This window comes from Diceros bicornis, chromosome 6, assembly GCF_020826845.1.
Source record: "Diceros bicornis minor isolate mBicDic1 chromosome 6, mDicBic1.mat.cur, whole genome shotgun sequence".
Taxonomy (NCBI): Eukaryota; Metazoa; Chordata; class Mammalia; order Perissodactyla; family Rhinocerotidae; genus Diceros; species Diceros bicornis.
The window spans coordinates 73,728,112-73,753,137 of NC_080745.1; the positions used below are offsets into that span (position 1 = coordinate 73,728,112).

General features: G+C 44.1%; 1 protein-coding gene across 4 annotated transcripts in view; it reads right to left on the reverse strand.

The window, feature by feature from the left end:
- Positions 1 to 25,026, reverse strand: part of XPNPEP1 (X-prolyl aminopeptidase 1) — a 56,690-nt gene that overhangs the window by 22,703 nt on the left and 8,961 nt on the right. For 2 of the 4 annotated variants that reach the window (XM_058543957.1, XM_058543959.1), the window contains 5 exons: positions 19,920 to 20,044; positions 6,278 to 6,341; positions 4,999 to 5,103; positions 1,716 to 1,808; positions 1,237 to 1,380 (listed from right to left, as the gene is read on the reverse strand). In XM_058543957.1, the coding sequence (XP_058399940.1) occupies positions 1,237 to 1,380; positions 1,716 to 1,808; positions 4,999 to 5,103; positions 6,278 to 6,341; positions 19,920 to 20,044 (531 nt within the window). Of the gene's footprint in view, positions 1 to 1,236; positions 1,381 to 1,715; positions 1,809 to 4,998; positions 5,104 to 6,277; positions 6,342 to 17,829; positions 18,065 to 19,919; positions 20,045 to 20,797; positions 20,977 to 25,026 lie in introns of those variants that run through there. The other 2 variants (XM_058543958.1, XM_058543960.1) reach the window with 2 other exon arrangements.

A 25,026-nucleotide genomic window follows, 5' to 3' on the forward strand; every position in this document is an offset into this window, starting at 1 on the left:
CTGGAGCCGTGAGACTCCCCTTTCAGAGCTAAGACCTAGGAATTCCCCACAGTCTGACTCACTGTGACTACTACTTCCAAATCACACTTGCCCTGTCAGAGACAGCTGGGCCTCCCTGCTGCTCCCCAGGATGAAACTGTAGCCCTAGAGGAGCTCACCCCATCACACCACCCCACCATGAAACGGCACTTGTGACTCAGGTTACAGCCACCTATAAACAGGGTAGGCAACTGTCTTATTCACCCAGCACCTAACACAGTATCCTGCACATAGCAGGCACTCACATGTTTGCAGAACAGAAGTCTTATCAGCAACATGTGCTCTCCCCTCGCCTACAAGCAATAAGTCAGAGCCTCTGCATCAGTTAAAAAAAATTCAAAAAAACAAATTCAAAACATGCTGATAGAAAATATGTAGCTGACCCTGGGCCACTCACTGGACCCATCCCCCCCCAATCTGTGATACCCTCCGGTGAGGGTGTCACAAAGAAAGCAAGCTGGGGGCTGCCCCCACAAGCAAACGCTGCTTTGAAGATCAGCTCGGGAATGCTGTTTCAAACTTGGCTGAGAGTCTGGGCTGTAATGCTTTCTTCCCAGGACCCCTCTGGGCAATCTGCCTACATTCCAGACATCCCCATCCACCTCTCCTCTTCTGTTTCTATAGCAAGCCTCCCTCCCCTGCAGCCCCACCTCCCAGGCCTCTCTCTGCACCCCTCACTGTTCCATAAATCTTCACTTTTGTCTCCCACAAATGGTTCACAGAACTTGCTCCTCACCCACCACTATCACACAGGCCAAAGAAACCCAACCACACCCCAAAGCCTCTAAAGCAGAAGGTACAAAATGGAGGGCAGGAGGCTTCAGAAGGTAAACCTACAAACGCTGGCAGAAGAAAAGTAAATGCAACCTAGAAACCTCTAGGCTCTGTTTCCAATACCAGACATGTTAGAGGGGCAGTTAGCAACTGAGTGGTAAAAAAGCCTCTTAGCAGCACCCAAAGGTCTGCCCGGAAGAGCTCTGCAAGAATCAACTATGCTGAAGGCAGTGGCAAGTAGGTGGCCACAGCGGAAACAAATAAAGCTCCTGTTTTCATCAAATGCCCCACTGTGCCAGGGTAGAGCAAAATCCTCCCATCAGCTCAAGCTTGACTTTGATTCAAAGGACTGGGATGGAGACAACGGTGACAGGTGGAGGGGATGATGGCTGGGGACCCCGTTGGGTGCAGCATGGTTCTGACCTGTGTAATCCAGGCCCAGCGTGAGAAGGGGCTTGCATGGGCGCTCAGGACGGTCTGTCCAGATTTTGTCCACAAGGTTCTCCTTGACAGGAATGAGGTGGTGGCCGGCGCTTCTCAGAACCTTGGCCATCTTCTTCCAGTAATCTGGGGAAAAACACACATGGGCCAGTCATGCGTGAACTGAATGCCCATTTCAGCTGAGGCAGGCAGCAGAGCCTTGAGAGCCAGGCGCCTTCTGAAAGGATCCTCCCATGGCCCGGTGCTGGGTGTGCAGGACGAGGAACTGCAAGAGGACATCTTCACCACCAATGGCCTTCCCCTGCCTCTATCAGAACTCCTCTCCTGACTCTGACCTTTATCGTGACATCAAGTCATGTTGAGCCCCGAAATGTTCCACACCCCACAAGCAAACAAGGAGGATAGAGAGGCATCTAGAACCCACTTCCTCACCCAAGCCAGAAGGATCCAAGCTCACTCACCTGTAGGAATGATCAGTGGGTCCACACCAACCCTGGATCCTTCAGGAAGTACACTCACCAGCCAGTCTTCCTGAGTTGGTGTGTCCTTCAGACCTATGGAGGGAAAAACTGATAAGAAACAATTCCCAGTGAGCCCAAGCTCCTCGTCCTGCCCAGAAAGATGCAATTCACTGACATCATGATAGCAGGGTCTTTATTAAGCATCTTCTTTAAGGTAGATTGGCAGCACTTGGAAAATCTGAACTCCCTTAATCCTGGAAGGCTGCAAGAAGTGTAAGATAGTATATAAGGAAAGCATAAGTTAAGGGTTAAGGGTTAAGACGAAAAAAAGGCAAGATTTTCATTTGACCCCTGGTAAAAATGGCAACCTGGGAATCAATGCAACATAGGTACATGGTATCATCTTGCAGATCATCTCATCAGCCTTTGGTCACTTTACTACTACCGGTCCCTTGAGGACAACTTGGGTGATGATTTAGCGAAGGCTAGGAGCTGGGGGCCTCCCTCACACCCCACACCAGGTAAGGCAAACACATGCCACGGTGCCCTCCCTTCATTGGAAGGCACAGTGGCAGAGAGAAGGCCCCTACCCCACGACCAGGCCTGACTGGACGGCTGAACACAAGTCTTGGCAGCAAAGAAATCTTTCCAAAGATTATAAGAGGGACACACAGGCACCTGTAATTATCATCTTTAACATGGCTCCCTACACTTCCCAACTCCCAAGAGCAAACAGCCCTTTCTGTTTCTAAGAGACTAGTCATAGTACACCAAATAAGCTTCAAGAAGGGAACTCAAATTATTTTTGATATTCTAGTTTTTCCTTTAATCCAAGCCAATATTTTCTATGTTTGGGGTGTATACTTTTTAACTAATCAGATTTTTACTATACAATTAATATCTTGGTGAAATGTACGTATATTTAGAGTGAAAGCTCACATATTCTAAAATAGTACTTATCATTACTATTTTCTCCATTGACTACTACTGATAACCACATAACCACAGAAGGGAAGTTCCAAGGTTTATAAAGAAATGAGCTCATGAATCTCAGTTCTAAAAACTTGCCTAAAAGCTGGCACTGAGTTGTTATTTTGCTCTTTGATTCTTTCCTATTTTTTTTCAAACCGCTAAACAAGCCACTTACTAATGAAGCTTCTTTTAATGCCCCTAGTATAACTTGCACAGGATGAAGTCACATGATTTCCTAGCAAACAGATATTTGGCTGTCAACCCCAGGGATGAATCACTCACCAACCAAAGCCCCAGAATCTCCCTACGCCGGAGAGACGCCTGAGGAAAGGTGGCCTTAGGGAAGAGACAGCAAACAGAGGGGCTTGGAAGGGAAAAGGACTCACCCTCCGGGGCCGCCACATACCTGCTTTAAGGAACAGGCTGACAGTATTCCCACCTCTGACACTCTGACCCCCAAAGAGTGAACAGACCTGACAACTGGAGACGTGGGCCCCAAAGAGAGATGCCCACACCCCAGGGTACACTACATGATCCACTAGTGTACAAGCAGAAAGTATTACAACATCTATTTGTATTTACTTTTTCTAAAAAATAAGAAATTAATCTTTGTTCGTATTTGAAATACAGATGGACACTAGTACATATATATAACATACAAACAAATATACATATATGTTGAGGATGCACAAGCCATTAACAGAGGCATGCAATCAAAAAGTTTAAAGGCCACAAGCCTGTCCATTTATAACAGCCCCACAGCCCCAAATGCCTGCCTCTGTGCGGGGGTGTGTGTGTATGTGACAGAGAGACTGTGTGAGCAAGTAGGGGAGGTGGACAATTCAATTGCAGCAACAATCCACCTGTAGATTTAGTGTTTTGTATTTCTAAAAAGATTTTTGAGAAATAGAAATTTAACATAAGTCCACTGCCAGGACAAAACTGTTCCAAATTGCTCCCTAAGACAAACAACACATATATATGTATATGGAGAGCGTGTGGTGCACACACACCCCTCAGTCAGCTAGCTGCTTGGATCTTGGTCTCAATTCATTTCAGTGTCAACAGCCCTCTGTTTCCTGAACTGTGAGTCTACTGACAACCTGCTTTCCTCATTACTTCCTACAACAAACAAGAAATATCAGGTATCTTCTCTTCCTCACTTAGCACTGGCAGCCGCTTTTATTCCCTCCTTATTTTCTGTTCCTCAAGTTCAAAATTCAGGAAGGAGAGACCACTGTAAATCACTAAAACCATATTTCTAAAGCCTATTTTAATGACAAGGAAAAATACACACAGCACAAAATTAAACAAAAAACCCCAGTACACACACACTTATTAGTCACTGAGCTCTATGCTTTCCACATATTATTTCTTTAATCCTCACCATTTTATGTGGTACTTACTATTATCATCCCATTTTATAGATGAAGAAACTGAAGCAATGACAGTGAAGTAACTTGCCCAAGAAAATTCCAGACCCCTGCTCTTGTCCTGCGCACTGCTCTTCTCCAAAGCTGAGCTGCCAGAAGCAAGTCCTGGATCCTCAGAGAGATCCTCAGGGGGACAACTTCCTAGCTCGTGTTGCCAGTGGCCCCTTATTTTTATCTCACTTGGAGTCATGAGACAGCAAAGAGCAATGGAAAGGCCCCCAGTGCACGAGTGAAATGCCAGGCAAGCTATGTGACCTGCAGCACATCAACTGTCCTCTCTGGCCCTCAGGTTCCCCTCACTAAAATAAGTATCTTGAACCAGGACCTTCCAAAATTGAACGCACAATGGAATGTATATACAAGCGTGCCATTTTCTTTGTTTTCCTTGTGCCATGAACTGGCTTTGTCCCTCCAAAATTCATATGTTGAAGCCCTAGTCCCCAGTGTGACTATATCTGGAAACAAGGGTTTTGGGAGATAACTAAAGTGAAGTCATAAGGGTGGAGTTCTAATTGGATAGGACTGGTGGCCTTCTACAAAGAGCAAGAGAGATCTCACTCTCGCTCTCTCTGCCATGTAAGGACACAGCGAAAAGGCAGCCATCTATAAGTTCGGAAGAGAGCTCTCACCAGAACCTAACCATGCTGGCACCCTGAACCTGGACTTCAGCCACTAGAACTGAGAAAATAAATCTCTGTTGTTTAAGCCACCCAGTCTGTGGTATTTTGTTATGGCAGCCCAAGCAGACTAAGACACCTTGGATTCTTAAAAGGGTCCATGCCCTCTTAAAAGGGTTAAGATCCAGAAGCCCTGAGGAGCTCTAGGGTCCCTTCCCAAAGCTGGCCAACTAAGGTTGTGCTGGCCATGCCTCTACGCACCCATCTTCATGAGTGTCCAGTTGCCATCCATCTGCTTAGCAGCCTGGAGAAAGTAGCGTCCATCAGTCCACATGGCTGCATGCTCTTCTGTGATGATGGCCGTGCCTGGAGCAGAGGAGCAAAAAAAAAGAGAAAAGCTTCTTACAACCACCCAGCAGCTGCACAAAATGGCAGCAGGCGGGCAAACACAGTGAGAGGCCCCAGCTCCTATGTGGCTCCAGCCTCCCACCACCACTTTGGTGGGGCAGATGGGCCCTTGACTCCAGGGAAACCTCTAGGCAAGAAAAGACACCACCACTGACGACCAGCTGTGGGTCAAGCTCTGAATGAAGCAGTCCCGAGGCAGCCCAGTACCCAACTTGTACAGTATGAGTCAAGGCAAGTAGAACAGAGGACTGCAGACCTACAGCCAAAATTGGCTCATAATCAACAAGACAGCGGTGGACATGGTTCCTGTGCAGTAATCACTGTGATCTGCTCCACCAGACCCCCTAAAGGAGCTGTTTCACCTTTCCCAAGGCAGACCAACCAGACCCCGTGAAAGTTTACATTGACTCAGGGATCACTGGCAGGCAGTTCATGCCTCCCACCTCTACCTGACTTCAGGGTTTTCAGGAGAAGTGCCAGCCAAAACCAATCCTAATGTGTCAACCACAGAAGCACTTACATCAAAGGAAGCAGTGGGCTAACTGTGAGGAGAGAGGAGCACTTGCCAAGTCGAGCTAGCTTCAGGGATAGGAGTTTGAAGGGGGAAAATCACCTAAAACTCAAGGGCACAGAGTTTTTCCTTTAGAGGAAAAGTCCGGGCAGGGCACCAACGTAGCTCTACATTAACCATTGTTATCTAAACTGAAAGAGAAAAGAGAGAAACCAAAAGCCAAGCACTTGGAGAACTATACAGGACCAGTAAGCTAAGGCAGCGGTTCTGGGGTGCTGTTAGTGTCCCCTTTCTTATTTGGAGTGCTACTTACACAGACATATTCAGTTTATTTGATACGATTTTCTGTATGACGTTATATCCAATAAAAAATGCAAAAACATTTTTTCTAAATAAAAATTTTTTAAAACCTTAAAAGCAAAGGCATAGAGAAAAGAGTTACTAAAAGGTGATTTTAGCGAGCTGGGAGATGCTAGGAACTCACACCTTTCTACAGAGGCTCAATGGGGAACGTCTGGTTTGCATTTTCTTTTTGATTTTATATCACAGGCTGAAACTCAGGCCAGTTATTTTTGGGAGTCAAACAAAAGTACACAAAGAACAGAGAATTCAGCAACTCACCCGCAGAGCCATCAAATCCAGAAACGAAGGCCCGCCGACAGTCACACGGAGCAATGTACTCACTCTGGAAAACAAAAAGGATGACAAATTGGACCTCAACCAGTCACGCGCTGACTGTAGGCCCAGCAGGGACTACGAAGCCTGGCAAATCATTCGCACCTGCCTTCAAGGAACTGACAGTCTACCTGAAAGGGTAAGTTGAACATTTAAAAAATAAAAATTAGGGGCTGGCCCGGTGGCATATGGTTGGGTTCTCATGCTCTGCTTCGGCGGCCCCGGGTTCACATTCCAGGCGCAGACCTACACACGGCTCATCGAGCCACGCTGTGGCAGTGTCCCACATACAAAGCAGAGGAAGATTAGCACAGATGTTAGCTCAGGGCTAATCTTCTTCAGCAAAAAGAGGAGGATTGGCAACAGATGTTGGCTCAGAGCCAATCCTCCTCACCAAAAAAATAAAAAATAAACAAAAATTAGGTGTACACAGCAGAAGACCCTACAAATTAAGGACTAAAAAAGCTGTTCCCTTTAGCCTCTATTTCCTCATCTAGAGAACAAAGCAAGTCAAGAGAAACAGATCAAAATTGCTCTTTCCTCACTGAGATCTTACTCAAAAAACAAAGCAATAGCCTTCTCCCTTCCTTGCCACTGACATTTAGGCATGTGTTATTTTTCTGAAATGTAAGGCGGTATTTCTGTTTTAAGTGTCAGTAATTCTCTAACTTAAGTCTCTTTAGGGATTAGTTTGTTTCCAAACTTCCTGTTTGCACCCCCCTCCAAGGTAGTGTCACCAATCACTCCCTCGCAGACCCTGTCCCTTCCTGTTAGGGAACCAGGGGAAATGCTTCCTCCAACCCAAGAGGCTTGCTTCGGTAAAATAAAACGTCATGTCCAAATCCACGTCCTTCCCAGCTGATAATCCCCTCGCCTCTGAATGTAAGGGGTTAAGGAGTGAAGAAAGTAAAAGGTTCTCATTCCTGGGCAGAGGTATGAGGCCCAGGTATGCAGCTTCTGGTAACAGTCAGTGAGGCACAGAGAGCTGAGTAACTTGCCCCAAGTCACACAGCTAGTAAGCACCAGAGGCAGGATTTGAACTTGAGCAGTCAGCTCCAGAGTCAAGTCTGAAGCCCTACCCCATGCTGCCCCCATGTGACACATCATTTCTCATCCTCATAATGACTCTCCAGGATAAGATCAATAGCAAATGAGAAAACCGAGATGTGAAGACAGAATTGTTAAGTAATTTGCCCACTGACAGGTCAATAGCAGGGCCAGGATCTGGTCTGCTTGAGACCAGAGCCACTGCTCCTTCTACAGTTAGCAGGTTTCTCCCAAGCTAGAGGACCTGGCAGGGTTAAGAACGCTTAGGATAGAGAATGGTGCTGCCAGCTGGACCCCAAGGCATTAGGTCAACATGATATAGGGAAAAGAAAGCGCCCATGTTTCACTCCTGCCATGTAGTTGAGAAATGCGCCCTTCACCAAGGCAGCTGCAATCACAGCCTCAAACCACCCACAGGACCACTAACCTTGGAGATGCTCGAAGGGCCAGCAGAGGGAATCGTGACAGGGATCTAGACCACACCTGCCCTCTAGCAGCCCAGCTATGTGGTCTGCAACAAGTCTCATCACCTCTCTCAGCCTCAGTTCCTCATTTCTAAAACAAGTCACTTCAGATTGCTAAAAGCAAAAGCAGGCACATGTTTTACCCCCAAAACATACAGGGCCATTTAATAGATAGCACTAAGAACACAGAAAAAAATGGCCACCAGCATCATTTATGAACTGTAGAATCCTCATTTGTGTATTAACCCAGTAATCGCTGGGAGCAAGATTAAAAAAAAAAAAAAGGCAAAAACGGGGAGGAGGGTTCTCACCCTTCTCCTACGATTGTTGTAAGGAACAGTAAGTTAATGTTTAAAACAACTCACCAGAAACCAAGAGCGCTGTGTATGTGCAATGGAAGAGATATTATTAATCTCTTCTTCCTGAACGGTGAAAAAGTATCTAAGAGGCTGGGCAAACTATGCAAAAATAACTCTTGCGCTAAAAATCGTAGTGCACAATGGGGAAGACACAGAGATGACACTCTCAACCAACAAGGAGGTTTCCCTGGCTCAGGGCTCTCCCACCTGTGACACACAGTGAGGATGCTGGCGAAGGGCTGGCAGAGAAAATACTGCTGATCTTGGTCCGGCCGGACTCTTCCACTCAGGGACACAGTTCTCGAGGAATGCCCCACCCCTCTCTGGGCAAGCCTGAGCGGAGGGATAGGACACCCACAAGGGTTTACCTAGAGCTGCCCACTGGCAAAGGCAGGAGGCGGATTTCTCCAAAGGGAGGTAGAATTAATAGCAGGTGGACATGTTTGGTTTGAGATCAAGATGAGGTCAGGGGCAAGAATGTCTAGACATGACCTAAGTGGTCAACACGCCAGAAAGACATCGCTGACTGAAGCTGTCACCTCCACACCAACAGGCTAAGCAGAGGCCAGACAAGCACTGGGCCCAGGCCTCCCACTCTTCCTCCCCCAGCCATGAAGCTGGCGAAGCCCAGGAACATTCTCCTAAACAACAGCCAAAGGTCTAAAATGAACCAAAGCCGCAGCATGACAGAAAAAAGGCACAAAGCACAGCTGTTGGCTTTTTCTCCAAAACCATCCATTTCTCTCCATCTCCAATACCAGCACTCAGTCCAAGCCTCCACATCTCTACCTGGACCACTGCCCCCACAATCCACTCTTCACACACACTCCAAGTGGGCTTTTCAAAATGTCTCTCTCTCTCTCATATCATGTTAGCATTCTGCTTAAAACCTGCCAATGGCTTCCCATCATATTTATGATAAAATCCACACCTCACTCCAGTCCCCAAAGCACCACTTGATCTGGCCCTGCTGTCCTCTCAGAACTCTCCTCCCACTCTCCCTGCCACTCACGATGCTCCAGCTACACCACCTGCTTTCTGCTCTTTATACTTCCCAAGCCCATTCCTGCTTCAGGGCCTTTGCACATGCTCTTCCTTGTGCCTATGAAAGTCTCTCTCTGAACATGGCATGGCTCCTTCTCATCATTACATTTCAGATCTAATATCAACTCTGCAGAGAGGCGTGCCTGGACAACTCAGCCAAAGTAGCCACCTGGTCTCTTTTACCTCTCAGTATAGCACTTTTTCTAGATGCTTCTCTTCTTGATGAAGTTTTTTGACATTGTTATTGTACTGTCCTGCCCCCCTCTGGCCCCACTTCCCAGAATGTAAGTTCCATGAGATTAGGGTGTTTGTCTGTCTTGTTTGTCGCCGTCCCTGTACATGGCACAGGAAACACATGGTAGGTCCTCAATCAATATTTGCTGAATAAATGAACAAGCAGAAGGAGAGATGAACCTTTTTCCCTCTACCTAGTTAAAACCTTAGCCATCTCTTTGAAGATGGAGGAAGGGCTACAAGCCTAGAAACTGGAAAAGGCAAGGAAATGGATTCTCCTCTGGAGCCTCCAGAAGTAACAGAGCTCTGCCAACCCACGCTTGACTTCAGACCTCCAGAACTGTAAGGAAATAAATTTGTGTTGTTGTAAGCCACTAAGTTTGCGGTAATTTGCTACAGCAGCAATAGGAAACCAATGCATTATCCAATAAGAAAGGAGAGGAGGGATTATAACTGGGGTTTCAAATTCAAATGCCTTAGGGTACAGGCAGGTAAACTGAATGAGTAAAGCAGGACAAAGGGATATCTTTTCTAGAGAGAGCAGCCCCTACTCAATTCTGATTCCTGTCATGCTGGAATGCAGGCCACACATTGCCAACCTTCTGTATTCCAGGGAAGCTAAATATATGTGTGTTCATGAGAGACGACCCAACTTTTAAATGTTGGCATGTGATTCAAATAACGTAAATAATACACAGCCAAATAAAGCACATCTGTAAACTACGGAAAAAAAGCCTTAGCCACCTCTCAAAATCCAACTCAAACGTGCCCTCTTCTACATAGCTTTCTGACCCACTCCAGCTTTCAGAGACCTCCCACATCTCTGAATCTTACAGGGCCATCCACACTGGCATTTATCCGTGCCCTGCCTTGGGTGATAACAAATAATATCAGCTAAGATGTACTAAACACCTACGAGTTACCAATAACTATATTCATTTCCTCTAATTCTAATCCTAACAGCAGATCTGGAAGATATCATCCTCTCCATTTACAGATTGGGGAAAAAAACAAAAAAATGAAGCTCAGAGTAACTTACTTACTTTCCCAAGGCACCACTACTCTAAGTGGCAGAGTTGAGATCTGATCTCTCAAAGCCAATGGCCTTGCCACATTGCCAAGTAACCTCTGATTCTGAACAGACTGTGCACATCTGATCTGCACAACTGGATTATAAACTCTGAGGGAAAAAGGAACACAAAGTATGCCCCATATCTACCTCTACCTTCATCAACCACATAATAGATTCTCCTACACCCAGGAGTCAAACCCACATTCAAGCCTGGCTCCCCCCATTACCAGCTGGGTAAACCTAGGGCTCGACTTCCTCATCTGTAAAATGGGGATGATAATAAGGCCCACTTTGGAGGGTTGAGTTGTGACATAAAGCAATTAGCACACATTAAGCTTCGATAAACTGCAGCACTTATTACTATGCAACCAGGCAATGAGACAGACTCCATAGGAAACATAAGAAAGTATCTTCTCAGAGTGGACAATCTGGCCAGCAAAACAAGACAGATATCCAGGAAACATTAGCCCTAATAAACAGCCACATAAACCACGCTGAATATACAATATGGTATTTGCTATAATTTCAAACACGCTCCGATCTGCCTTGAATCCATCAGATCCAGCTCAGACATTTGACCTTGGCCACCACAGATAGGTGAGGAGGAGCAGGAGGCAATCCAGAGAGGGGAAAGGTGCGAGGAAGCCCAGAAGCAAGAGGTCTGCGAGGAGACGGTGAGCTAATTAACCTGACTGCAGGGGGAAAGTTCAAGCGAGTGGCAGCAGAGATTCCGGGAAAGGTAGGCTGAAGACAATGGTCAAGGACCTCAGGCATCACACTAAGGCTTGAACTTTATCCTGCAAGTTCAGTAGAGGGTGGTGACATGACCAAAGCTGGATTTTAAGAAGAGTAGGTCAACATGGCTACATGCAGATAGAATAGGACAAGCAAGACTTATGGCTGAGTGCCAAAATAAGCATGTCTAAAAGTTATTAGGGCCCATGCTGGGGTGACATCTTTCCCCCTTCCCAACCCTTCACCCCTGTAAACCATGAGCCTGGCATAGTGCCTCAGACATACTAGGTTCTCCACAAAAACAAAAACAAATGAGTAAATGGCTGTGTGTCCACAGGAAGTCCCACAGGTTAGACTGTCGATGAAGACAAGGGCTACCTCTTCCTATACATCAGGGAACTCCCAGACTTTGGTATTTTCTTCTCTCTTAAATGAAACCAAGTCAAGGTATGTGGGAAAATCGGATAGCTGTCCAAAGATTCACACCCTTTCCTTAGCGTACAGTTGCTAGAAAGTGGCTTCCCATCCATCTCACTTCATTTCCCAGGCCCCCTTGCATCTAGCTGGGGTCACATGACTCATTCTCACCAATAGAATGTGTGTGGGAGATGATACCTGAGTCAGGGCAAATTAAAAATGGGTGTGCCCTCTCCATACTCCTTCCCCTTCCACCAGCTGGAATGGTGGCATCAGAGGACGGAAAGAGCCTGGATCTCTGAATCACTCTTCTTCCTAGTAGAAGAAAGTCACCCACCAACCAGGAACACCCACTCTAGACTGTTACATGAACAAAAAATAAGGCTCCACAGTACCAGGCCACTGAAACTTTGAGCTGTGTTACCACAGCTGGCATTATTCTAATTAATACAGTGGATAAAATCACCCTGGGATAAAAATCACTACCCCCACCCCAGGAGAGTGCCTGTTTAAGAAATACAAAACAAAACAGGAAGCCGACTGCAGGAGGAATTGGAGCAGGATCCAAAGAGTTTGGGAAAATCTGACTCATGTCTTCCAGGAGGAGGAACCATAAACAGCCAAAAACTTAAGCTGACAGAGTCACCCCTGACAGAACGTGACCCTTTGACTAAGCCTAGCCCAAACGTGGAATATGGGGCCTTACAGATGGGGAGGATGAAGAATTCGGATTTCTATGAGTAGGTGCTGGCGAACCTCTGGCCCCAACCAATGATTCTCCTGGGTTGAGGCCAGTGGTCCCCACACATCCCAACATTTGTCTTAGATGATACATGAAAGTATCCAGATTCCCAAAGAGAATGGACAAATCCTCACTGTAAAAGTCCCCCTGGGCCCAAATTCATTAATACCACAACCCTTGTTCTGAGTTTACAAAGAAAAAACCCTTAGAGTCACAGAGGACAGAGAGGCAGACCCCTGAAGTGCCAAGTCCTTGCGCAATTATGCATTTGGGGTGTGTTTTCTCTCTAGCATGGAACAGTGTGTGGGTGTGTGTATTTGTGTTTTGGAAAGTATACAAAAGACAGAATTCAAGATTCCCCTTCATTTCTCCAACACCCTCCCTCCCCTACCCTTAGGAGAAATGCCATCAACCCTGAATCTAGCCTGAAATGAAACAATTAGGAACAAGAGCCACAGAGAACAGCAGCCTCTCTATTACTGAGGAGGCTGCTGTGGAAGGTCACACATGAAGCTTTCCTCCTTGTCCTCATAGTCCTGGCAAGGACCTAGAGTCCCACTTAACAGTCACCCGAACTATGCCCCTCCTCTCCACAGGAACCGAAACAAGGGACACGGGACTTCTCATTCCTTTCTGTGGATGGCACCACAAAAACTCTCGGGTTCCAAACTTCCCAATCCCCTCTGCCATCTGCCTGCAAGACCCACACTCCATCTGTGTTCTATTGCTTCTTCTCCAAACCCTTCTCTTCCTCTCTGCTCCTAAGGCCAGCATCCAAGTCCGGGCCCTCTGTACCCTGACTCTGGGATCCTGAAATGGCCTCCTAACAGGTTTCTAAGTTCCCAGTGTCTCCCTTCCCCAATCCATACAAAACACTGCTCCCTCTGACTGATCATGTCACTCTCTTGTTCAGAGACCCTCAATGAGTCCCTACTACCTAACAAAAACCTAAACTCCTGACTCTGGTGGTCAAGGCCACCCATGACCAGTCACAGGTAGCTCTTGAGTGGCCTTAACCAGGCCCCTATTTTTCTTTCTTTTTCAAAGTTATCATTATTCATGTTCCCCTATTTCCATGGATTTGCTCATGGTATTTCTTGTACCTCTCTATCTCCAAGCATCTAAATTCTACCTTTTCACATTCAGTTTAAATAGAGTTCCTCCATGAAGACTTCCTCAATCCTGCCAGCTTAAAATATTCCCTCTCAACTATGAATTCTATCCACACTTTATCTAAATCTGTGCTGTCCAATACAGAAGCCACTAACCACATGTGGCTACTGAATACTTGAAATGTGACTGAGAAACTGAATATTTAATTTTATTTTATTTTAATTAATTTAAATATGAATTTTAAAACTGATGCTCAAGACTCAGTTATTAGAAAAGTTTTAAATATGTTTAGAATACCTTGGGTAAGTCCATTTTTTCAACTGTAAATTTTGTGATCTAAATACAGATCAAATATTCCCAATGAACATCTCACATTTAAATTGAGATGTTTTGTAAATGTAAAATACACACTAGATTTAAAGACTTAGTATTAAAAAAAGAAAATAAAATATCTCATTAATAATTTTTTATACTGATGATGTATTGAAACGATAATATTTCGGACACATTGGGGTAAATAAAATATATTATTAAAATTAACTGCACTGTTTCTTTTTACTTTTTTTAATATGGCTCTATGAGAACACTTAAAATTACATATGTGCCTCACATTTCTACTGGACAGTGCTGATCTAGTCCTTTCCTATGACATTTACCAGTTTCCATTTTGTGTTAGCATTTGTGACCATGGCTTATCTACTCTTTAATCTCTTTAAGGGGATATTTTCCCTCATTCTTCTCTATAATAATAATAACAACAATAACAACAATAGCAGCCAATACAACGAGATTTACTAGGTGACGGACATGCTTTAAGCATTTACATCTATTAACTCACTTAATCCTGACAATAGCTCAGTGAGGTGGATATGTCACTATCTCCTTTTTGCAGATGGGAAAACTAGACTCAGAAAGTTTAACTGACACTTAGGAATTTGAGATAACTTGCCTGAGGTCAAGCAGCTAGCTAAGTGGCAAATCTGGCATGTGAACCCAGACACATGCTTACCTGTATGCTAACCACCTGCCCTCTGCATTTGCCCCAATCCTTAGCCCTGAGCAGGGAGTCAGGAAATATGCACCAAACACAACACAACTTCTCCCACCTTCCAAGGCAGACAGCTAAGCTACAGCAATAGAAATGACAGTTCAAGATTATAAAAGAAAAATGATGGGGGTGAGGGGGTAGAGGACAGCAAGAGTACAAGAATATAAGTTTGTGAAGCCTAAACAAACAGTGACTTCCACAATAAGAGTGACAGCTAATATGGAGCAAGCTTAACTTTTTGTGTTTTCAGGATGTTGCTGGAAAACACATTTTTCTGGGATTAGAGCCTCAGTTTCCTCATCTAGGGAGGAGCCATCCAATCCCGATATTCCAGGATCATTAGCAGGAGATGAAGTGCTGAGGGAAAGCCTGGAACATCATCACCTGTGGTCTGGCCAGCCTCACTGCCATTCCCAAAGTTTAACAAGGAATTGCTGTGGATGTATTAGACCACACTCTAATGTCAAAGACAGAGAACTCTTAAAAATCAATCACAGTATTGGACAAAAAACCAGCTTTATGATGAGAAAAAAAAAAAAGTTGGCTCAGGAACAGCACCCAGGACCAAGAACATCAAGATAAACTTGCCTTGGCTACAAGAACATCCCCTACTAGTAAACAGATAGATTGTATCCTAACTCCAGGCAAAAGAAAACTGAAACTGAAATTCAATACTACAAAGCTTCTAACACACTCTTAACCGGAAACCTTCAACATTTAATTCAAGTATTACTCACAAGTCAAATCTTTCCATACAATGAGGCCTCCTCTGAGATAAAGGCTCATAAATAAAGCAGAACTATTAGGAGTCTTTGGCTGGGGCTCATGACAGCCTGTGAGACCCCTTTCAGAGGCAAGACCCAATTTCAGTCAACGATGTGCTAGCAGACTGTGATGGTTAATTTTGTCTCAACTTGCCTGGGCTAAGGGATTCCCAGATAGCTAGCTGGTAAAACATTATTTCTGGGTGTGCCTTTGAGGTTGTTTCTGGAAGAGATTAATGTTTGAATCAGTAGACTGAGTAAAGATTGCCCTTACCACCCGCTGGAAATCATCCAATCCACTGAGGGCCTGAATAGAACAAAAAGGCGTTGGAAGGGCGAATTTGCTCTCTCCTATTTGAGCTGGGACATCCATCTTCTCCTGCCCTCGTTATCATCATTCTTGGTTCTCAGACCTTCAGACTCAGATGGAGACTTACATCATTGGTGCCATCTGCAAGCTGGAGAACCAGGAGAGCCAGTGGTATAGTTCCAGTCCAAACCCCAAGGCCTAAGAACCAGGGGAGCTGATGTTGCATGGGCCAATACCTCATAATAAATCTCTCTCTATATATAGACATCTATATATATATCTTATTGGTTCTGTCTCTCTGGAGAGCCCTGACCAATATCAGGACTTACAGAAGACCCCAAACCAACTGCTACATAATGTGCTCCAGCCAAAGGAACCACCATTCTGCTCAATAATGAGATAGGACAGCTGCAATCAAATCAGCCCACGGCAACTGCCTGATGTTTGAAAAGGAAAAAATGAAAAGCACCACTGGTCAATCCAGCAGAGAATCCATGTAACAGGAAGCACAAGTCCAAAGACTGACAGGAGGTGGAGAAGGGCCCATCAGAGGGGCCCAGGCAGGAGAAGAAAAAAGGAGTTCCTTGAGGACAAGGCCAGGGTCTGCCCTTCTTAAATGGTGGGGTGCCCAGCTCCTCTGCTACTTATGCCTCCTACCACGACTCAGGCCCAAGTTGTGTTGGCCAACCTACTTACTCACCCAGTCCTTAGTGAAGACGAAACTTTGGTTCCTATGAAAATGGTGAACCTTGTTTGTCTATTCCAGAGAACAGAGGTGAATGGAAGAATTCCATTATCAACCCCCACCCTAAGCCTCACCAGTCTCTCCTCACCTCCCCACTGCCAAATAAATCTAACATTAATGTACCCAGCCTCCACGGCTTCCTCATGTGCCACCAACCTCCTTCCCACCTCCATCTTCTACTTCTCCTAGACCAGTACCTCGTACTTTCTCACCTCCCCCTTCATCCACTTTTACATGCAAAACCCTCATCTTTAGTGGCCTCTCCTCTCCACACACTGATCTCCCTTCCTCTCACCTCTTTGAGTAACAAGTTCTAACCCATCATGGTATGAAAAGTGCAGTTGTGGATCAATAGACCAAGGAATTCCATAGAACACTGAGTCCCCTAGCCCACCTCTGAGATGACTGCAGAATTCCATGGACATTTAACTACTGAAAATGCTGAATACTCCATCCTCTCTCCTTGCAGTTGCACAGTGCACATTAGTATATTAAAGGCCCTGAGAAGTCCTACAGTTAAGAAACTGTTCAAATGGGCAAAGAATAGACATTTGAATAGACATTTCTCCAAAGAAGATATACAAATGGCCAACAAGCATATGAAAAGATGCTCAACATCTCTAATCATCAGGGAAATGCAAATCAAAACCACAATGAGATATTACTTCACACCTGTTAGGATGGCACTACCAAAAAAAAAAACAGAAAATAAGTGTTAGCAAGGATGTGAAGAAATTAGAACCCTTGTGCACTGTTGGAGGGAAAATAGTATGCAGATTCCTCAAAAAATTAAAAATAGAATTACTGTATGATTCAGAAATCCCACTTCTGGGTAAATGTCCAAAAGAATTGAAAACAGTGTCTTGAAGAGATATTTACATGCCCATGTTCACTGCAGCATTATTCACAAGAGCTAAGAGGTGGAAGCAAGCTAAATGTTCATCGATAGATAAATGGATAAAGAAAATGTAGTATATACATACGACGGAATATAATTCAGCCTTAAAAAAGAAGGAAATCCTGTCATAAGCTACAACATAGATGAACCTTGAGGACATTAGGCTAAGTGAAATAAGCCAGTCACAAAAGACAATACTGCAGGATTCCATTTCTATAAGGTACTCAAAGTAGTCAAACTCTTAGAAATAGAAAGTAGAATGGTGATTGGTGGGGGAGGCGGTGGGGCTGTTCAATGGGTATAGAGTTTCCATTCTGTGAGACAAAAAAGTTCTAGAGATCTGTTACACAACAATGTGCATACAGTTTACTGTATTGTACACTTGAAATAGTTAAGATGATAAATTTTATGTCAAACTTTTTTACCACACACAAACAAAAAATAACTGTTCAGCTCATTTCACTATTTTCTTGACCACTGAATACATTTTTTGCAAAATAGCTTACAAGACCCAAGAGGAATGCTGTAGAATACAGTTTGGGGAACACCACTCTCAAAACATCACAGTATCCTGAACTTCATGCTGTTGGCTCAAATCATCCAATCCCTTTGGTTATTCATTTCAGCCCTTCATTTGGTCCTAAGGCCAGGAAATCTCATGTCTCCAGGCAGGAGTCCAATCTTGATGTTGTCCCCAGGTTAACTCTAGCCTGACATTGTCACAACCATGTGGTCTGGCACCTGTAGGGAGGGGCAGAAAGGAGGCCAACTGAAGTGGACATCTTTTGGGAACTTGGCTCAATTTACAGTAATACTCTTATCTGCTACCCCCTCCATCACGGTGGACCCTCATCAATCATGTCTGCACCACATTTGGCTATCCCACATACCATGTGCGTGCACGTGCGTGCGCGCACGCACACACACACACACACACACACACACACACAAACCAGGACCAAGGGTAAACACAAAGCTACTACGCCAATCAAGTTCTCATCCAGGACTCTGGATTTGGGATTAAGGTTCTAGTTCAATCTGGTATCTTGAAAGTAAGAGAAGTGAGATAAAGAGATATAAATGGGGGAACTGTTGGGTGGCCACCAATCTACCTTGTTGCCTGAGAAAGACAGAAACTGATCTGCAGCAAGAGATGAAACTCCTCCCATCCCAGTTCTAAAAGGCCAGCTGCATTCCAGCCCTTAGGTTCCACAAGACACCCTATCTGAGGCCCTGACAATGCACAACTCAAGAGACCACTATTCACAACCTAGAGTTGTGCCAGTGCAGTGGCCCTGCCCCTAAACCCTTATAAAGCATTTTTATTGCTCAAAATACCTCCAGGTGGTTTCTGTTACCTGCAAGTAAAGAATCCTAGAACACCAGCCATACTTCCCACAATTGCTTTTTACTTCCCTGGGCTTTTGCCAGGGGAACTTGCCATACTGTTTCTGAAAAGCACTCCACGCTTCCCTGCTTCTCTGCCTTTGCTCTTACTAATCCTCCTGCCTAGAATCCTTTCCCCGTCATCTATTTATCCAACTCTACCCATGTTTCAAGGTCCAGTTCAAATGCCTCTCCTGCCCATGAAGCCCTCATCATCCTCCTCTCCCACCCTCAAACTTCCACACCTTTGTCCAGATTTCGTTGATGGCACCTTGCAATACAGACATGTGTATGCATATCTTAACTCCATTACTAAACTGTATGCTTCTTGAGACCAGGATCATTCCCGTCTTCGTGTCAGGTACCATACCTAAGGCAGTGCTTTGCTGATAAGCAAAGGCTGTAAAAAAAATATATGTATAGATGATGACTCTATGGAAGAATAGCACTTGATATACTATCTCATCTCTCTACTAAACATAAGCACAGTGAGAGCAGGAATTCAATCTTAAATTCATCTTTGTAACCCTACAGTACCATGACCATGGTGTAGGCATTCAAACACTTGCTGACACAACGACCTAAAAGAGTAGATCCTAGAATCCTTTCATCCTTCTGCCCTTCAGCCCCATCACAGGCAATCTCCACCTCTCCAAATCCGACTTTCCCAAATTTAGATCACTAGTGTTCTCAGAGGTAAAGGGCACTTACTGAGTTGTTTCCATCAAAGGTGGTGGTTGGGGGAAAGGTAGAGGTGATATTCAGAATCATCCCTAAAACCTGCTAGCGTGGAGATCCATGACGACTTTCTGGCTGCTCTTCTGGCCGTGTCCCAGAAGGATGGGACAGTCTGGAAGGGGAGAAGGGAGGCAGGACAGACAATTCTGCTAGGGATAGAGTGTGGCAGAAGAGATGGGGTAAAGTGTGTCAACAACAGAAAGGTTCAGACTTCTGTCCCTTTCTTTGTCCATTAATTCTTCCACAATTTATTGAAAGCTGGCTATATTCACTGGAAACAAGGAAGCGAGGGCCAAATTAACAAGCATTCAGTGAGAATCTACTGGATAAGGTCCCTGGGCCAAGCCCTGGAGGACATGCTTAGTTGTGGATTGACAACTAGAATCCTACAAACACATTGGGGCTGGGGGGAAACAATGAAAAAAGACGAGAGGATGATGAGTTCCATCACTGGCCCATCTCCATTCAGTACCTGGTGGGCATCTCCTGACGGGATGATGTAGGCCTGGATCGGTTCTGTCACATACTCCGAGTTTCTCATGGCTTGTCTCAGTTGCCGAAGCAGCTCCGAAGTTACCTTTGGAGCCATTCTGCTGTCTGCAACAACAGGAGAGTTTATTCCAAAACCAGCCTACCCCGTATAACTCAGGGACTAGTTCAAAGGGAGCCCTAGAGAAGTGCTTACCCCTAGCTGCGTCTTCAAACTGACCACCCCACCACCAGACCAAAACCAAAGCTGCCAGAAACTCTAAAGTTCACAGTTCTCAGATACCACTTCCAAACAGCCATTCGTGGCAAGAAAGGTTGAGCCACTAATAATCATTTCCAAATATCAGATACCGCTTTCACTTCTAGGGTTTTATTCTAAGGAGATAAACAGATGCACGAAGATATATGTTTATCTTTGTTTATAGTAGTAAAAAAAATGGGGAAAATACATAAATTGGTTAAACGAACTATAATACATACAACAGCACACTATGAAAACATTAAAAATTACACAGGCCTCTATTTAACTTGCAAAGATACCACCAACACTGGTGGGTGACTAAAAACAGATTACAAAAGAACATGTATAGATTGTTCTTATTTAAAATTCTGTATGTATGTAGGCAAAGAGAAGTTTCTAAAGGCCAGTCACCCAAGTGTTAATTAGTGGTTACCTCTGGTTAGAGGATTTGGAGTGATTTCTGTTTTCTTCTTCTTGTGTTTTACTGCTTAAGTTTGACTGCTTTAAAAAGGTATGTTTTATATTTTTTGTTAAATATTTAACCACAGATTAGTGGTTAGTAGAAAGGTCAGTCTACTAGAAGTCAAAAGTCTAAGTCGTGTGCTCTAGTGAATACCTACTATCAATGGGGTGTGCGACCTCAGGGAGAAGGGGACAGGGCCTCACTGCTCTGTGTTCTCCTCTCTAAAATATGGTAAGAGCAGAGTAGATCCAGCATTTTCAAACTGAGGCCCTAAGAAGTTCCAGGGGTCCCGCAGAGCCTATCATCCCAATAAAACTAAAGCTGGAGTCACTAGCTCTAGAAAAATACAGAAATATAAAAATTATTAAAAAGAAAATAGTAGGGACATTAATGTAATCCTACTAGAAATTCTTAAACTTTTACTAATTTCTAAGTAGTCAAAATCAAAAGAGCATTGCCTCCTAGTGAGTACAAGAGACTGTTTCTATGTGATAAAGGCACAGATGATGCAGGCTGACTCTCAAATCACTTTAGTCGGTTCCTCCAAAAAAACCAGTTCTCAAAAAATATTGATATCAGTGAGCGGTTCCAATAAATCATACCATGTGATAACTACAGATATATGACATAGATATATGACTATATCATAGCTATAGTTCCACGAGTACATAACAAAACAACTTCAGAAAAAGCCAATTATAGAACAATCATCATACATGTTTTACTACATCCCATATATTGGCACAAAACTATACTATTAGAATTCAAGTAGAATAATGAGTTTTTCCAACTCATTTTTCTAACTGATTTTTTTTACAGCAGTTATAAGTTCACAGCAAAATTGAGCAGCAAGTGTATTCCCATATACCCCTCTGTACACACAGCCTCCCCTACCAGCAAGATCCCTCACCAGAGTGGTACACTTGTTATAACCTACATGAACCTACACTGACACATCATTATCTCCCATGGTTTATATTAGGGTTCACTCTTGGTGCCGTACATTCTACAGGTTTTGACAAATGTATAATGACATGTATCCATCATCATGGTATCATACAGAATAGTTTAGTAGTTTTTATTGCCCTAAAAATCCTCTCTGCTTAGCCTATTTATCTCTCCCCCCACCACCTGAACCCCTGGCAATGACTAATCTTTTCACTGTCTCCATAGTCTTGCCTTTTCCAGAAAGTCACACAGTTGGAATCACACAATACATAGCCTTTTCAGACCAGCTTCTTTCACTTAGCAATATGCATTTAAGGGTCTTCCATGTCTTTTCACAGCTTGATAGCTCATTTCTTTTTAGTGCTGAACAATATTCCACTGTCTGGATGTATCACAGTTTGTTTATCCATTCACCTACTGAAGAGCATCTTGGTTGGTTCCAAGTTTTGGCCATTATGAATAAAGCTACTATAAACATCCATGAGGTTTTTGTGCAGACGTTAAGTTTTCAACTCCTTTGGGTAAACACCAAGGAGCATGATTGCTGAATCATATGCTAAGAGTATATTTAGTTTTGTAAGAAGCTGCCAAAGTGGCTGCACCATTTTGCATTCCCACCATTAATGAATGAAAGTTCCTATTGGTCCACATCCTCACCAGCATTTGGTGTTGTCAGTGTTTTGGATTTTGCCAGCCCATTCCTTAAACAAATAAAAAATATTTTACTTAACCAAATACATCCTAATGCACAATGCTGTAAGCAGTGGAGAGTTACATTGAGACCATTATACTACAGGTTGTCTTCAAGGACTGACACCCTGACTCACTGTGGCTTGTACTGTGCTAGGTATGGATCCCTTTTTGGTTCTTTTTCTTTAACATTTTCATTTGCTTCTCCTCCATCATCGCCAGCACCTTGAGCTATAGAAGCCTCAGTCACTGTGGTTATCTCCAATAGATTTCCCTATAAGGTGCCATACTGATCTTAGGACTCACTGAAAAAGTGCCCCAATTATAACCTGCAAGAGCAGCTTCAGCTGCCAGTCTCAGTGCTCTACCTCAGGAGTCACTGAAGGATAGAAGTACTCAAAGAGAGTCACTGGAAATGGTCCTATTCACAACTCAAACCTGTCCATGTTCCTGGCATTACAGCTGCACTTGAACACTTTTCAGAGGGGCATCCTCTCCTTTTGTCTGATCTACTGAACCTATAATTTCTTATCTGTCTTAGAAAGAGGGATCTGAAGTATCTGATCTGACCTAAGTTTGTATGCCAACATCTCCATTGGGTTCAAAATGAAGCCTATTGTGACCTTATAAGCTTGCCAGCATCTGAAAACTTCATTACGACATCTTTCAGGAGCTTCAGAATAGGCTTGTGTGTCCAAACCATATATCTGAGCAAGTTAACGTTAAAAAGAATCAAGCCAAAATGTAGACTTACTTTGGAGCAGTATTTCAACCCTGACTGTACATTCGAACTCCCTGGGGAACTTATGATTTAATTAGTCTGGAGTGCAGCCGGAGCATCTGGAATTTTAAAGAGCAAATATATGATAGAAGCCAATATTGTTTCTTTCAAGATCATTAATTTCCTTATAGAATTTGGCTTCTATTTGAGCATATTCTGACTTAAGGATTTTGATGGCACTGACTGGGTGTTTATAGCACTGACTGTTAAATGTATCAACATTGTCAGTCACTGACTTCATCAATAAACTCAACAGAACCAATGGCAAGCACAAAATCCTCAATTACTAACGGAAAACCATCAAAGGCAAAATGGAGCAGGGCAAAGACACTATCTGTCTCCTGGTCACCATAACCTGCCTCCTCATCACCCCATTCTGACCTTCATCATCATCTCCTGCCTCATTGTCACATTCCTCCTCTTGACTGGCCTCCCCAGAATCATCAGCATCATCAGCTTCACTCTACTACAGTGGCATTTTCACACTTCCCTCCACAATGCCACCTGTCCCCATTACCACTCTTAACACTTCCCCTGGCTCCTTCCTCCTCATCTTCATGCTCTTCACATTTGGTTGGTGTCCTTGGTGCAACCACTTCTTTGTCACCCTTATCAGACACAATGAAAGAACTCCCAATACCATAACCAACAGCTAGGATGTGGTCAGGGGCAGTGGCAGCAACAGCAAAGGTAGAGAAGACAGCAACAGGCAGCGGCTGAGGCAACGGGCTGTGGCAGTGGAGACAACTACCACTGAGGTGCATACAATGGGAAAAGAGGCTGAGGCAGCTGTAGCCACAAGGACAACAGGCCTTGAAAGTGACTGAATGGGTGGGCAGCTAGCGCTGAGGAGGGGACAGGAGTGGAAGCAATTACAAGATTCAGCCATTGAGGTAGCAGTGTTTGAAAAGGCAGCCAAGACGACGGAGATGAAAGCCGAAGCTGGCGACCTTCATGGGGTAATTTTTATGAGGATTAAATAAGTTACTATACGTAAAGCACTTAGAAACAGTAAACACATATTAAATATTATATGTTTACAAATATTAGAGTTAGATACATAATTAACTAATCATGAAAGCAACCATGAAAAACAGTGCAACAGGTGTACATATCACTTTTCTTTAAGGCAGGGACCATGTCATCCTCATCTCTGAATCTATGTATCTAGCCCAGCACCTAACACATACATATGCTCACTCAAAGATGGCTGAATAAATGTCAAAACTTTATGTCTCTGATTTTTTCAGACTCAACATAATAAACAGTAGTGACTCTTCAGTGCAAGAAGAAAGCTAGGATGTTAGAAGATGTCATATTATAGCATCTGCTCATTCCCATTACTTTCCAGAAATGTTAGAAGCAGCCAAGAGCTAATCAGGGTATACAGAGAAATGGGAAGCCAAGAGCAATAAGCCTAGTCCATGATGTAACATTAGCCCATACACTGCCAGGTATTTTAAATCATGCTTTAAAGAGAATGACTCATTTAAAAGTCTCCTGCATATGTGGGTCTACTTTTAGAAATAAGTTCCTAAACCTTGAGCCTTTATCACAAACAAGACTTTTCACTGCTTGGAAATACATGAAAAGCACACCCTATTTACCTCATTGGGTGGGCCAGGAGAATCTAACATGACAACATGTGAAAGCTCCATGCACAGCATATGGTACATTGTAGGAGCTCAAGAAACATTCTTTGAATCTGGATCTGAAGCACCAGATGAGATTCCTACACGCCTCGCTATAAGAATAGAAGAGGCTGGGGCTGGCCCCGTGGCGAAGCGGTTAAGTGCGCACGCTCCGCTACTGGCGGCCCGGTTTCGGATCCCGGGCGCGCACCGACGCACCGCTTCTCTGGCCATGCTGAGGCCGCATCCCACATACAGCAACTAGAAGGATGTGCAACTATGACATACAACTATCTACTGGGGCTTTGGGGAGAAAAAAGGAAAAAAAGGAGGAGG